The following is a 16,741-nucleotide window of genomic DNA, read 5'->3' on the forward strand; positions in this document are numbered from 1 at the left end:
TGGAGAGAATGAGTGAGGAAAGATTGACCAAGAGGATATATGTGTCGGAGGTGGAGAGAACGAGGAGAAGTGGGAGACCAAATTGGAGGTGGAAAGATGGAGTGAAAAAGATTTTGTGTGATCGGGGCCTGAACATGCAGGAGGGTGAAAGGAGGGCAAGGAATAGAGTGAATTGGATCGATGTGGTATACTGGGGTTGACGTGCTGTCAGTGGATTGAATCAGGGCATGTGAAGCGTCTGGGGTAAACCATGGAAAGCTGTGTAGGTATGTATATTTGCGTGTGTGGACGTGTATGTATATACATGTGTATGGGGGTGGGTTGGGCCATTTCTTTCGTCTGTTTCCTTGCGCTACCTCACAAACACGGGAGACAGCGACAAAGCAAAAAAAAAAAAAAAAGTATACATATTTATTTATTTTGCTGTGTTGCTTTCTCCCGCGTTAGTGAGGCAGCGCAAGGAAACAGACGAAAGAATGGCCCAACCCACCCACATACACATGTATTTACATACACGTCCACACACACAAATATACATACCTATGCATCTCAACGTATACATATATATATACACACTCAGACATATACGTATATACACATATACATAATTCATACTGTCTGCCTTTATTCATTCCCATCGCCACCCCACCACACATGAAATAACCCCTTTCCCCCCTAATGTGTGCGAGGTAGCGCTAGGAAAAGACAACAAAGGCCACTTTCGTTCACACTCAGTCTCTAGCTGTCATATAATAATGCACCGAAACCACAGCTCCCTTTCCACATCCACGCCCCACAGAACTTTCCATGGTTTACCCCAGACGCTTCACATGCCCTGGTTCAATCCATTGACAGCACGTTGACCCTGGTATACCACATCGTTTCAGTTCATTCTATTCCTTGCACGCCTTTCACCCTCCTGCATATATATATATATATATATGCGTGTATGAGTCATCTTCCTGTGTTTCCTGGTGCTACCTTGCTGAAACCAGGTAGTGATGCTATTTTCTGTGGGATGGGGTAGTTCCAGGATATATATGTACGTGTGAACATATATGTATATGTCTGTGTATGTATGTGTTCATGTAAGGGCATTTATGTATACATATGTGAGGTGCCTGAGGATTGGCAGAATGCTTGCATAGTGCCATTGTACAAAGGCAAAGGGGACAAAGGTGAGTGCTCAAATTACAGAGGTATAAGTTTGTTGAGTATTCCTGGTAAATTATATGAGAGGGTATAGATTGAGAGGGTGAAGGCATGTATGGAGCATCAGATTGGGGAAGAGCAGTGTGGTTTCAGAAGTGGTAGAGGATGTGTGGATAAGGTGTTTGCTTTGAAGAATGTATGTGAGAAATACTTAGAAAAGCAAATGGATTTGTATGTAGCATTTATGGGTCTGGAGAAGGCTTATGATAGAGTTGATAGAGATGCTTTGTGGAAGGTATTAAGAATATATGGTATGGGAGGCAAGTTGTTAGAAGCAGTAAAAAGTTTTTATCGAGGATGTAAGGCATGTGTACGTGTAGGAAGAGAGGAAAGTGATTGGTTCTCAGTGAATGCTGGTTTGCGGCAGGGATGTGTGATGTCTCCATGGTTGTTTAATTTGTTTATGGATGGGGTTGTTAGGGAGGTGAATGCAACTTTAGGAAAGAGGGGCAAGTATGCAGTCTGTTGTGGATGAGAGAGCTTGGGAAGTGAGTCAGTTGTTGTTCGCTGATGATACAGCGCTGGTGACTGATTCGTGTGAGAAACTGCAGAAGCTGGTGACTGAGTTTGGTAAAGTGTGGGCAAGAAGAAAGCTGAGTCATTGTGAATAAGAGCAAGGTTATTAGGGACAGTAGGGTTGAGGGACAAGTCAATTGGGAGGTAAGTTTGAATGGAGAAAAAATGGAGGAAGTAAAGTGTTTTAGATATCTGGGAGTGGATCTGGCAGTGGATGGAAACATGGAAGCGGAAGTGAATCATAGGGTGGTTGAGGGGGTGAAAATTCTGGGAGTGTTGAAGAATGTGTGGAAGTCAAGAACATTATCTTGGAAAGCAAAAATGGGTATGTTTGAAGGAATAGTGGTTCCAACAATGTTATATGGTTGTGAGGCGTGGGCTATAGATAGAGTTATGCGGAGGAGGGTGGATGTGTTGGAAATGAGATGTTTGAGGACAATATGTGGTGTGAGGTAGTTTGATCAAGTAAGTAATAATAGGGTAAGAGAGATGTGTGGCAATAAAAAGTGTAGTTGAAAGAGCAGAAGAGGGTGTTTTGAAATGGTTTGGTCACATGGAGAGAATGAGTGAGGAAAGATTGACCAAGAGGATTTATGTGTCAGAGGTGGAGGGAACGAGGAGAAGTGGGAGACCAAATTGGAGGTGGAAAGATGGAGTGAAAAAGATTTTGAGTGATCGGGGCCTGAACATGCTGGAGGGTGAAAGGCATGCAAGGAATAGAGTGAATTGGAACGATGTGTTATACCGGGATCGACGTGCTGTCAATGGATTGAACTAGGGCATGTGAAGCGTCTGGGGTAAACCATATAAAGGTCTGTGGGGCCTGGATGTGGAAAGGGAGCTGTGGTTTCGATGCATTATTACATGACAGCTAGAGACCGAGTGCGAACGAATGGGGCCTTTGTTGTCTTTTCCTAGCGCTACCTTGCACACATGAGGGGGGAGGGGGACGTTATTCCATGTGTGGCGAGGTTGCGATGGGAATAAATAAAGGCAGACAGTATGAATTATGTACATGTGTATATATGTATATGTCTGTGTGTGTATATATATGTGTACATTGAGATGTATAGGTATGTATATTTGCGTGTGTGGACGTGTATGTATATACAAGTGTATGGGGGTGGGTTGGGCCATTTCTTTCGTCTGTTTCCTTACGCTACCTTGCAAACGCGGGAGACAGCAACAAAGGAAAATAAGAAATGAAAATATATGTTGAGATGTTTAGGTATGTATATTTGCGTGTGTGGATGTGCATGTGGGTTGGGCCATTCTTTCATCTGTTTCATTGGGCTACCTCGCTAATGTGGGAGACAGCGACAAAGTTAATAAATAAATATGTGTTTGCATGAGTGGATGGGCCATTCTTTGTCTCCTAGTGCTATCTCACAAATGCAGGAAACAGTGATCAAGTATAATCAACAATAAATAAATATAAAGTGATGCATGTTGAATGAGTTTTTAAAACAAAGTTTCTCTGGTTTCCAAATTTTAATGTCCTTATATACATAATGTAACATTGCAGAGCATAATTTTTGGCTGGAGTACTTAGGGATCATTACAGCAATCATATTACCTAAAGAATTAAGACAAAGGACATGACTAGTCAACACAAAGGTACAATTACCAAGGAATCAGGACTTCCTTGGTACACACATTTCTTTCATTTCAGCCAAAATAAGAATACACATCTAAGCTAAAGCTTTCTGGAATACAAATAAATTGGTAGTTCAGATGGAACAAGAAGCTCCACACTTTGTATATCATTGAACTTAATTTCTGATTGTGGTGAAGCTTCATCCACTGATCTCTTTACTTCCGTACAAAGTAAAAAGCTGAAGCTGAAAATGCTCAAACTTCAGTTGCTTGCGATGCTTACTTGCATTTCATGCAACTATGGTTCTCTTGCAAAAACCATGGAACTTTCAAATCGTGTAAGAATTGTTAGATGCACTTATGTAATTTTCTTCCGTGCAGGAACATTCTTACAGGATTTTCTAATGTTAGGAACATCTTAACATGGGTGCCTGAACTTCTTGCCTGCATATTTGGCACTGGATCCAAGCTCTTCCTCAATACGAAGGATCTGGTTGTACTTTGCCAAACGTTCTGAGCGACAGGGAGCACCAGTCTTGATCTGTCCTGTGCACAGACCCACAACGAGGTCAGCAATGAAGCAGTCCTCTGTCTCACCAGACCTGGGGGAAAAAAAAAGTTTGATATTCGTCTTTTCTCACACTATACGATGAAAACCTCACAGTTTAGTTACTACTAATCTTGGAAGATATAATAATTACTGAAATAGGATAATAAATCAGAAATTATGAATCTCTTTTGGGTTACCCTTCAACCATAGCTTAAGAGCTATATAATTTCTGAGAAAATACCCTGTACCTCCACAAAATGCTAGCATAAATGAAACCCCCACGTCAATTTTCCACTCATTCAATCATGGAACTTATATGGTATATCATGGTAAAATAATGTAAAGCTTTTCTTCAAAAAAAAAAAAAAAAAAAAAAGGAAAAAAAATTCATAGAATATATTAAATTCTCATCAGACTGAGCCACAGTAAACTCCTGTAGAACTCAGCTGGTACCTTACCTATCATCGGTATCTTAAAAAGTACAAACATTGCTTTCAAAGATCTGTGTCTGGGACCTTTTTTTTTCTTTACTATTCTCCGTCATTCATCAAAAGCAAAACCCATCAATCAGTGTACTAACACGACTGCTTGGTGCCCCTCATTTTAAAATCAACAATTAAACAAAAGTACTTCTCCAAAATTGTCTTACAAGGTACTCTAGGTTCTCTCCTGGACCATGCAATCCCCAGCCAAGTGAACAGGTCCCCCTCATGTATGCCCCTGCCCAAGTTGTCTGTTTAACAGAACTTGGAACGAGAGATAGCTGCTCCAACAACAAGAAGCTTTAGAACATCAGTAGAAATGCTACATAAGACTGTTTTTTTTGCTTGCTTTTCCTGCCTTAGCAAGGTAGCAAGTGTAATAGACTATCGAGACAAAAAAATTGTTGGTTGGACTTTTCTTTCCCTTTATCAAGTAATACTATAGAGGGGGATTTCCAGTACCCTTCCCCCACCTCTCTTACATACAGTCTCTGACATGCACACATAATGCTGCATGACTGATGAACCGACTTAAAACATAAAATTCCCTAATGTTATTAAACATGATCAATAACTTTTCTCAGCAAAGATTATTTCATACCACAGAAGGTGTCCAATACAACAAAAAGTACTTCAACATACCAACAGTGTCCCATAACATGAAGAAGGGCTCTGCTGATGAGGAAAAGAATGGGTATTCTGCCGAATGCAGACATCATGAAGCCCCAACTTAATATTTTTGTTTTTAGGTACTTGGAACAGAGCCATAAACATCCTATTCAGTTTCCCAGCTTAAACCCTAATACATCCTCCACGATTCTTAACTGCAAACAATCAATTAACCGAAGGAAGACGTACCTAAGCAAAGGGATGAGGTCATCTGATAAGAATAATCCTGGAAACCAAAAGCAACATTCTGAATTCACCAGACATGTTACGTACTGGGTATTACAGATACCAGTAAACCTTGTCTAAATAAAATAACGATACTGATATCCAAATTTTCATCTAAGTAAAATTATGAACTGCAAAACAATTCTTCCTTTTCCATAAAAATTCAAGGTCACTGAAAAGAACTTCCTTAGCAGACAACCTACCTACAGAACTGCTTAAGACTCAGAAGCCAGTATGGACTAATCTGATAAAATACAGACTCATAAAGTGTTACAAGTGAAGAACAGAGAACTTTAATCACAGCTCTGATAGCTGATGTATAAATCACTTCATTTTTACCTTTCAAAACAACTAAGGAGAACAAGCTTGTACTGATGACCTTGGGAACCACACTCATCATACAATTCATATGAACATCAACCAAGTCCCATGAAATCTAAAATCAACATAATTGCATAAAAGGTAAAAAATATATTAAAAGGGAATTGCGTAAAAGGTATAAAATATATCAGGAAAAGCAACTATCACACACCATTATCAAGGAATGCTCAGTACACTCAATTTTAATAACCTACTTAAGAAACTATTATATCTATATCTCTGATGCCTGTACACAATTGCAACTCCCTCAAGGGGGTGGCGACAGCAACAGAACCTCCAGAACTAGTGAACTCAAGTGCTGCTGCTTCTTTGCCTCAAGTGCTTCACAAACTACAGACTGTTAGGAAAAACCTGAAGTAACATGTTTTCAATGTTTGCATAACCCAAGGTGAGGTGCCTGAAGACTGGCAAAGGGAAGAAAACCGAATGCACAAATTCAGAGATATGCTGATGACTGAAGGCATGGTGGCACGCACTGAGCATATGACTGGAGAGAACCAGTGTGGCTTCAGATGAGACAAGAATGTGTGGACCAAATGTTTGCTTTGAAGAAATTGTGTGGGAAAGACTTTGAGAGAGGAGTATCTCTATGTGACAATTATGCAATTAGGATGACAAAGCAGCTTTGTGGAATGTGTCATCAGTATATGGTGAGGGAAGAAAGCTAATAAATACGAGAAGTTCTTACTGGTCATATAAGGCAAGTGTGCAGGTAGGAAGGGTGAGTGGTTCCAGGTAAATGTGGGGCTGCACAAAGGTTATGTGATGTTACCATGGCTGTTTGATCTGTTCACTGACAGTGATGAAGGAGATATATGCAAATGGTCTTTCAGCAAGATGCAGTTATAAAATATGCATGGTAGTGTGTGTGTTTGTGTGTGTGTGGAGAGAAAGAGACGGTAAGTCAGTTGCTTCTTGGACATGACACAATCTGGTGGGGCGGCAGACTCACAGAAAAAAGTCCCAGACCCTAGTGTCTATGTTTGGGGTGTAGGTGTAAAAGGAAAAAGTCAATATTAGTGAAAGTTTGGATGAGAGATTCATGAATTAAAAACTTGCAACTCACTGCCACTGACAACACTGGTAGAGTTGCCTCTCTGCCAGTGGCCTGTCAAGGGCGAGGCACTAAAGGCTACAAAGCAGCAATGGAGTTCACCAGTTATGGAGACTTTTGCCTTGGACACCCCTGGGATGGAGTTCCCAAAGGAAATGGGCATCATAGCGTCACCAAACTGGACTCTGGCAGCATACGTTTTTTCAAGAGGGAATCTGATCACACTATTTAATAACACATCATAACAATGAACAAATCATACACAGATATTTCAGTCTGGTTGTACTAAGGACAGCACAGCCAATCTACACAAAAATTTCACAGGTACGTGACAAATGACAATACATTGCAAGGTATCTTGTATACTCTTACATTACCAAAATCCATTCAAATGTATCTTAACAACAACAATGCTATAAACTCACCTGTGGGAGACCATGGTTCCCCAGCCATTCTGTTTGGCCAGAAGGTGAGCACTGATGGACTCGGTGACAGTGCCGATCTGATTAACTTTAAGAAGGAGACAGTTGCAAGCCTTCTTATCCACTGCCATAGCAATGCGCTTGGGATTGGTCACAGTCAAGTCATCACCAACAATCTGGATCTGAGTACTGGTATTCATCTTTGTCCAGTTTTCCCAGTCATCCTGTTCAGGAATGAAAAATAAATAAATTTGTAATATGAAGAGAATTTTGAAAAATATATTCAAAGTACAGAACAGAAAAAATAAAGGCCAAATACAGTGAGGTTATCAACTTATTAAAGTTACACACAATCATATAAAAAGATATATCAAAACACAAAAACACCATAGTTCAGGCAGATGTGTCCGAAAGTGTAAGGATGAAACCAGGATGAAAGGAAGGGATCAGTGTTTTATGAAGGGAACACACGTTCTGGCTCTCAATGAAACAAGCTGAAAGGGTAGAGGGAAGAATGGTTCGGAAGTGTTTGGAGGTTAAAGTAAAGAGCGATGAACAGGGTGGCACTTCTGATGGAAGAGGGGCTGTTTGTAAGGCTGGAGTATAAGGGCATAAGTTTAAGACAAAGAAGACTAAAGTGGATGACATTGCTTATGCACCTGACAACAAGAGGAGTGAAAAAAAGGGAATGCTTTTCGGGAGAAAAAGAGTTAATAATGCTTGGCAATTTTTATGCAACTGACTGTCTCGGGGTAAGTATACATGAATGCTGGTGTGGATGGTGACAGTTTTGAGCATAAGTGAGGGCATGAAGCAACCTGTATATATGAAAACAGGGAACAGCTTGGTGCATACAAAAGTATTCTACAGGTTGGGAGGGTCAATGGGTATTACTAGATCACATGCTTACTAGCAGTGTGCAAAAGAAAGGCCGATTGTACTGAGTGAAGCAGCAGGTGAGATAGTTCATTTCTTGATGGAAGAATGTGTAAATTTGTAGTGGGTTCGGGAAAAGAAGACATCATGTGTGAAAGTAAGTAATCTTAAAAACAGGCCAGAGTCTAGAGATATCAAGAGAATTTGAATGAAGACTGGGATAAGGTTAGAGTAAATGAAAGAAAGGGAGTGGGAAAGGAGTGGAATGTATAGAGAGAAGCAATACTTACAAAAGAGGGTGAAGTAGGGAGTGGGAGACAAGTGGAATGCATACAGAGATGCAATATTTACAAAAGTGAAGTGTGTGGTACTGCATGCACAAGGTGGGAGGAAAATTTCTGACAGGGCAGTGAGTGATGGGATAAAGATGTTATATCACTAATGAAAGAAAAGGGATGTGTAGAGACAGTAAAAGGAGGGAAGGCATGTGACTGACTGGAAGGCATGTCAAAAAAAGTGGCAAGAGGTAAAGATAAAGATATATGACAGCTGAGGGTTGGGGTTACAGAGAATCAATGAACTTTAGGGATCCCAAAAAATGTTTTGGATTGAGATGAATAGTTTGCAGAGAAAAAGAGAACAACATATACACATTTACTCAAGTTGAATTTCATCAATCACATATCAGACCAACTCCAGAGTTTGTCTCTGTCCCCTTGTATGATGGAGTTCTTGCATTTTGTTTCCTTTATAACCTTGGTATCATCTGCAAACATATTTAGGTAGGATCCCAATCCTTTGGGCAAGTTCCTTAACACGGATCAAGAAGAGCAATGGTCTTAGAGAAAAACCTTGTGGCACACCAATGGAAACCTCAACCCATTTTAAGGAGGCTCCTTTGTTCCCTCGGGGTCCATATGTGGTGTGAGACGGACTGATCATGTAAGGAACAACAACAGCAGAGAGTTGTGGTGGTAAGCTCAGTCCGATTGAAAAGCCCGACCAGGGTGCAATGAAATGGTTCTGGCATTTGGAACTTGTGAGTGAAGAATGAATGACAATAAAATGCAAGTTAAAAGTGAAGGGAGCATGGGGAATGGAGAGACCTAAAAGCAGGTGGACTGACAAAGTGAAGGAGGCTTTGAGTCATCGAGGCATGAATATTAAAAAATGCAAGATGTGTCCAGTGTGTGGAATGAATTGGTTTGTTGAGATATTTGGGGGTTATGTGCTAAACCAGGAAGGATGAAGGAATGAAGATAAAACATAGATTGGTCTACTGGGCCCTGGTGTCAGTGCTAATATTATACACAATACCTACAGGCTGGATAAGTGCAAGTGAGGCTATTGTTCGTTAGTTCTTCCTGATGTTACCTCCCAAAGGTGGGAAATACAATCTGGAATGATGTTTTTTTTTTCTGCCCACCTCTTTCTCTCCTCTTAGTAAGGAAGCATAAGACACAAATGAGCAACAGCCTCATATGCGACCTTGTCTCTGGCTGCTTAATATTAAGTACAGAAACCATAACCTACCATTCTTTGCCAAGCCTTATACTACTTTATTCCATAGTTTACCTCATTGCGTCATAGGCCTTAATTCAACCCACTAACATGGCATTGCTCTATAAAGTACATTAGTCCAAATTATTCTATCCTATAAATGCCTCCCATCCTCTTGAAAGCTTAGACCCTGATATCCCAAAGCCTCCTTCAATACGTTCTATCATCATCTTGGTGTATCTCTAACCCTCTGACACACTGATCCTTAGTCAGTCTTCCTCTGCTTATCTACTAGATGTCTAATCCACTGCAGTCTTAATCAGACTACCATACCTCTTTCTTACACAATTAACCCACCTCATATGACATTCCTTAAGCACATAATTTCCACTGTTTAACCTCTTCCTTTCTTTTGCATTCAAGGCCCAAGATTCATATCCTACATTATCTGGACTACTAAACCTTCAAACATACCACGCTTGCACTGACACACCGACTTCTTCCACAGGATCCAAAATGCATCCAGGACCTTAGCCATCTCTCCCACCCATAGACTCATTTTAACCCCAAAAGGTTCCATTTCCAGATACCTAGAGTGTGCCAGTTCCTCACACAGAAACTAAAAGCAAGCATGCTGTGTTGCTACTTGACTTGACAAGCTTTTCTCCCCGTTTTCATTTACACCAGGAACCCCCTCGCTCCAAAATTATATCATCAACTGCTACTCTCTCGCAATCATGACGACCCACTGCTGATGCACTCACTCATCTCCTCCCAAAGAGCACTCTGCTTCTCTCACCACTACTAGCAGCAGTATGTCATCAATCATTATAACCTGCATCAATCTCAAGCTTACTTGTTCACACTCTTTTTAAATCCTTCCCTCCTTCTAACCCCAGACTTTACCTCAAGACCATTTTCGTGCCTTCCCATTCAACTTAAGCTTCACTCAGAACTAGAATAATTGCAAACCTCTTATCTCCACCTTGACACATCCATACACATTTAAACATTCCTCTGCAGAAATCCTCACTTGCTCTTCCTTACATTCCTGTTTTTGGAAAATGATATCAGACGAAAGGGACTTCCAGCCTCTTGTTCCTGACCCTCTTTGTTACCTTCAGCACAAGATACAAGGGTAGTATCCTATGTCTACTCTCCCACTACACTCCCTAGGTATGTAAAATTTAATCTTTTTTTATCTGCCTTCTGGACATCATTCACGACTAATATTACAAAGACTGATTCAACATATCACAAGAACCCCACTGCTCAAGATGAAACTTCCACAATGAAGATAACATTGGACATTTACTCTTCAATTCCCTTGCTCTCTCCCCAACAAAGACATACACCCAAATTCACCTGGAGGATGTGGCCAACTTCCCAAGTGCAATGGGAGCTCCATAGAAGAGACCCCCAGGATGAGGAGGTAAGGTATGAACTAAAGAAAAGGATTCTGGTTTGTATACATGATCATGGCTGGCACGTATTCTAGATATTATATAATTACCTGGTCGAATGGATCCTCAATAGAAACGATAGGGAACTCCTTGCAGAACTCCATATACATGTTTCTGAGAGTGTCACCGGAAATCTTCTGAGATCCATCGTTGTTGGCAGTCTTGAAGTCCAAGTCATAAACATTATTCCCCTTGTAGAATTCTGAAGCAGCCACGTCCATACCAATTTCAATTCTACCAGTGTAACCTGCCTTCTGAATGGCCTCCTGAATCAGATTGAGGGCATCCTTGTTGTTGAGAATGTTAGGGGCAAAGCCACCTTCATCACCAACTGCTGTAGCATCCAAACCAAATCGGGACTTGATGACAGCCTTAAGGTGATGGTAAATCTCACTGCCCATGCGCATAGCCTCAGTAAAGCTGTTTGCACCGGTGGGGAGGATCATGAACTCCTGCATGGCTAGTTTATTGCCAGCATGTGAGCCACCATTGATAACATTAAAGGCTGGCACAGGCAGAATTACATCATTGTAATTGGCAAGGTTAGCGATGTGCCTGTCAAAAGATAAGAGAAATTAAAATTACATAAAAACTACAAATCTGTATTACAGTTTATTCCTAGATACATATACCAAGGCATCTCATTTTCTTTTTATTTCTTATTATACTTATTGCTGTTTCCCACATCAGCGAGGTAGCACCAGGAAACAGACGATGAATGGCTTATCCAGTCATATACACATATGTATACATATTCACCCATACACGTACATATACGTATTAACATATACATACACATACAAAAACATACATATATACACATGTATATATTCATACTTGCTTGCCTTCATCCATTCCTGGCACTACCCCATCCCCACAGGAAACAGCATTGCTACCTCCTGCTTCAGAGAGGGAGCACCAGGAAAACAGACAAAAAAAGGCGCATTCATTCACACCCAGTCTCAAGCTGTCACGTGTAATGCACCAAAACCCACATCTCCCTATCCACATCCAAGCCCCAAACACCTTTCCATGGTTTACCCCAGATGTTTCACATGCCCTGGTTCAGTCCACTGACAGCACGTCAACCCTAGTATACAGCATCGTTCCAATTCACTCTATTCCTTGCACATCTCTCACCCTCCTATATAGTCAGGCCCTAATCACAAAATCATTTTCACTCCATCCTTCCACCTCCAATTTGGTCTCCCACTTCTTGTTCCCTCCACCTCTGACACACATATCCTCTTTGTCAATCTTTCCTCACTCATCCTCTCCATATGTCCAAACCATTTCAGCACACCCTCTGCTCTCTCAACCACACTTTTTTATTGCCGCACATCTCTCTTTACCTTTTCATTACTTAATCAAACTACCTCACACCACATATTGTCCTAAAACATTTCATATCCAACACAGCCACCCCTCTCCATACAACCCTATCTATAGCCCATGTCTTGCAACCATATAACATTGTTGGAAGTACTATTCCTTCAAACATACCCATTTCTGCTCTGAGATAACGTTCTCTCCTTCCACACATTCTTTATCGCTCCCAGAACCTTCAACTCCTCCCCAACCCTGCGACTCACTTCCTCTTCCATCTGCTGCTAAGTCCACTCCCAATACCTACAACACTTCACTTCTCCATTTTTTCTCCATTCAAACTTTCATACCAATTAACTTGTCCCTCAACCCTACTGAACCTAATAACCTTGCTCTTATTCACATTTACTCTCAATTTTCTCCTTTCACACTTTTCCAAACTTAGTCACCAACTTCTGCAGTTTCTCACTTGAATCAGCCACTACAGCTGTATCATCAGCAAACTACTAACTCACTTCCTAGGCCCCCTCATCCCCAACAGACTGCATACTCACCCCTTTCTCCAAAACTCTTGCATTTACCTCCCTAACCACCCCACTAACTACAACACTTCATTTCTCCATTTTTTCTCCATTCAAACTTTCATACCAATTAACTTGTCCCTCAACCCTACTGAACCTAATAACCTTGCTCTTATTCACATTTACTCTCAATTTTCTCCTTTCACACTTTTCCAAACTTAGTCACCAACTTCTGCACTTTCTCACTTGAATCAGCCACTAGAGCTGTATCATCAGCAAACTACTAACTCACTTCCTAGGCCCTCTCATCCCCAACAGACTGCATCCTCACCCCTTTCTCCAAAACTCTTGCATTTACCTCCCTAACCACCCCATCCATAAATAAATTAAACAACCATGGGGACATCCCACACCCCTGCTGCAGATCAACATTCACTGGGAACCAACCACTCTTGTTTCTTCCTACTCGTACCCATGCCTTACATCATTGGTAAAAACTTTTCACTGCTTTTAGCAGATGACTATGTCAGCAGGTTTATACAAAGACGAAATCAGAGGTATGAAAGCACAAAGAAAAGTTAAGGGGAAACAATACAAAATACAAAAAGAATGAGTGGTTGAATCCTGAGGAAGAACAACAAATCACCGAGTCTGTTATACATAAATGACTTACAAATTGAAAGATATATGGAATGTGAAACACTGTTCAATTTCCCCATTACAATATTTCCATGTGTATTATATCATCTAACAACCTACAATACACTAATTTCATTACACATATCTAATCCTAGTAAGCTTGTCCTCAAATATTCTGCTGTTAAGAAGATTTTTACCTAAACAGAAAATGTATGAAACTCCAAGGAATACTTGGTCTAAACAAAAAGGGAATTTAAAATATTACAAGTAAAAAAAAATAAACCAATAAAAATCTGCCATGAATAGATCTGTGGGGCCTGGGTGTGGATAGGAAGCTGTGGTTTTGGTGCATTGTGCAGAACAGCTAAAGAATGGACATGAGAGGACGTGGCCTTTCTTTGATTGTTCCTTGTGCTACTCTGCTAATGAGGATAATGACAAAGTATGAAAAAAATCTACCTGTAGAGAGGAATTCCTTGTTCAGCTGCACCAGCCTTACAAATGGCCAGGGAGACACCAAGGATAGCATTAGCACCAAGACGGCTCTTGTTCTCAGTACCATCCAACTTGCACATGAACTCGTCACACTCCTTCTGTTGGACCACTGTAAGGCCCTGTAGAAATACAGCATTTTAATATCAATGTCCAGTAACATTTTCATCCTCTTAGTTTTCAATCTCCTACATCAATAATATTTCACCAATACTGCTCACCACTTAAAAACACGTTATAACATCTGACATGGCATGAGAACAGCAATAAGCAATCCCAATGATCAGGATTAAAGGTAAGTATGAAAAAAAAAGACTTAAAGAATTAATCTGACGTCCTTGGGTACAAGAAATCAACTCGTAAAGGTGAAAGGGTCACAGGAAGAAAATTCTGCTACTGACCAAGTACAAAAGTGTCAATCCCTAAGCAATTTAAGCAAGGAGAAAAATAGGTCTATGCTGTTACCTGCTACAGACAATTCGAAAGAACAGCTAAAGAAATGGATCCATGGGAGAAAAGTTCCATGATAGCTGACTAGAATAGATAAGTCAGAAATAAAGGAATGGGAGTGACAGATAATGATGAGGTCCCAGGCGAAAATGGTAATGACACATGAATACAGTATATGGGAAAAGCTTATCCACAGGTACGAGTGAAATAAATGCTTGCTGTAATACAAGGATACCCACATATATATCTGTGCATGCATAATGGTTCACAGATACAATGGTACACACCCACTGAAGACAGGGAAAACAAGAATACAATCGATTTTTTTCATCAGAGAAAGTACACATATCCGATTTACAAGAGGCTTAGTTTACGGCTCATCAGACCATGATAAGTGATATAAAAATTAGACTTTTACATTTTACTCTTGGAAAAAGAACAGGGATAAAAGTTGGAAAATAAAAAATAATACTTGTCGAAAGGGCAAAGGATAAAAACAGATATCAAAGATACAGCACAGGAGACTGAGATGATGTGGAGGCTCTTCATTTTCTTTTTAAAGAAAATGACATTCAATGAACCCATACTGGATTCAGGAGTCATTTGATCAAATTGAAAAGGAAAACAATTTGGAAAGACATAATAATAGTATATGTAAACAATTATGAAAGGTGTCAAAGTTCTAAAATGGAAGAAGTCCTTCTGTAATGGTAAATCGTGGTTCAGCATAAACTATGATATGAAATAAATGTGGATGTGTGTTAGCGCTGTGAAGCATCAAATGTGGATGTGTGTCAGTGCTGTGTAGTCATAAATATGAATGTATTTTAGTGCTGTGTAACGTCATAAATGTGGATGTGTTAGTGCTGTATAATGTCATAAATGTGGATGTGTTAGTGCTATGTAACTTCATAAACGTGAATGTGTGTTAGTGCTGCCATCATAAATGTGAATGTGTGTTAGTGCTGCATAATGTCATAATGTGGAAGCGTGTTAGTGCTGTGTAACATCATAACTGTGGATGTATTAAGAGCTGTGTAATGTCATAAATGTTGATGCATGCTAGTGCTATGTAACATCATAAATGTGGATGTGTGTTCGAGCTGTGTAACGTCATGAACGTGGATGCGAGTCAGTGGCTATGTAACATCATAACGTGGATGTGTTAGTGCTGTGTAACGTCATAAACGTGAATGCGCGGTAGTGCTGTGTAACGTCATAAACGTGGATGCGTGTTAGTGCTGTGTAACGTCATAAAAGTAGAAGTGTGGTAGTGCTGTGTAACATCATAAACGTGGATGTGTGTTAGTGCTATGTAATGTCATAAACAATAGTGCTGTATAATGTCACCGTGAAATTTCCATGTCTTTATTTATGGAACATTAAATAAGGTAACGATTTATAACTATACCAAAGAAGAAAGGAAGCTACCAGTTACTCAGTGATGATGCCTTTAGAATGAATCAGGAGGCTGGTAGAATGTGTAAGCATCATCCCTCTGTTGAGATATGACCAGCTGCAGAGTAATATATGTAAATATGAACAGAAATACAAAAATGAAAACCAGGAAAGCTTAAGTCGAGTGTAAATATATACAAGGGAGAACGAAAGTTGTTCTGAGAGCTCTGGTAACCAAGATGAATTTAAGAGAATGGTTTGCAAGAAACCTGCATAGTTGAGTGCATATCTAAACTTTAATATAATAAAACAAACTATTATTTTCCTACATCTAGATGGATTTGAAATAAGAGCAAAAAGAATAGGTACTTTAAATAGTAAATTTGGGATTAGGAGAAAAATGCAGAGGAAATGATGATGAGATAAATATAATGAATGAAGAAATTACCTGAAAGACACATGGATACATCCTTTTAAGACAGTGAGACTATGGTAGAGGAAAAGTTGGTATTTATTTATTCATTTTGCTTTGTCGCTGTCTCCTGCGTTTGCGAGGTAGCGCAAGGAAACAGACGAAAGAAATGGCCCAACCCACCCCCATACACATGTATATACATACACGTCCACACACACAAATATACATACCTATACATCTCAATGTACACATATATATACACACACACACCCATGCACACAATTCACACTGTCTGCCTTTATTCATTCCCATCGCCACCTCGCCACACATGGAATACCATCTCCCTCCCCCCTCATGTGTGCGAGGTAGCGCTAGGAAAAGACAACAAAGGCCCCATTCGTTCACATTCAGTCTCTAGCTGTCATGCAATAATGCCCGAAACCACAGCTCCCTTTCCACATCCAGGCCCCACACAACTTTCCATGGTTTACCCCAGACGCTTCACATGCCCTGATTCAATCCACTGACAGCACGTCAACCCCGGTATACCACAT

At 40.2% G+C, this 16,741-nt stretch overlaps 1 protein-coding gene across 4 annotated transcripts in view; it reads right to left on the reverse strand.

Annotated features, from left to right (window-relative positions):
• Positions 1 to 3,200: 3,200 nt before the first annotated feature.
• Positions 3,201 to 16,741, reverse strand: part of Eno (alpha-enolase) — a 42,963-nt gene continuing 29,422 nt past the window's right edge. For all 4 annotated transcript variants that reach the window (XM_071661899.1, XM_071661898.1, XM_071661896.1 and 1 more), the window contains 4 exons: positions 13,892 to 14,046; positions 10,997 to 11,501; positions 7,111 to 7,331; positions 3,201 to 3,926 (listed from right to left, as the gene is read on the reverse strand). In XM_071661899.1, coding sequence (XP_071518000.1) covers positions 3,743 to 3,926; positions 7,111 to 7,331; positions 10,997 to 11,501; positions 13,892 to 14,046 — 1,065 coding nt within the window. In that variant the 3' untranslated portion in view covers positions 3,201 to 3,742. The remainder of the gene's footprint in view (positions 3,927 to 7,110; positions 7,332 to 10,996; positions 11,502 to 13,891; positions 14,047 to 16,741) is intronic.

Source organism: Panulirus ornatus, chromosome 5 (genome assembly GCF_036320965.1).
Source record: "Panulirus ornatus isolate Po-2019 chromosome 5, ASM3632096v1, whole genome shotgun sequence".
NCBI lineage: Eukaryota > Metazoa > Arthropoda > Malacostraca > Decapoda > Palinuridae > Panulirus > Panulirus ornatus.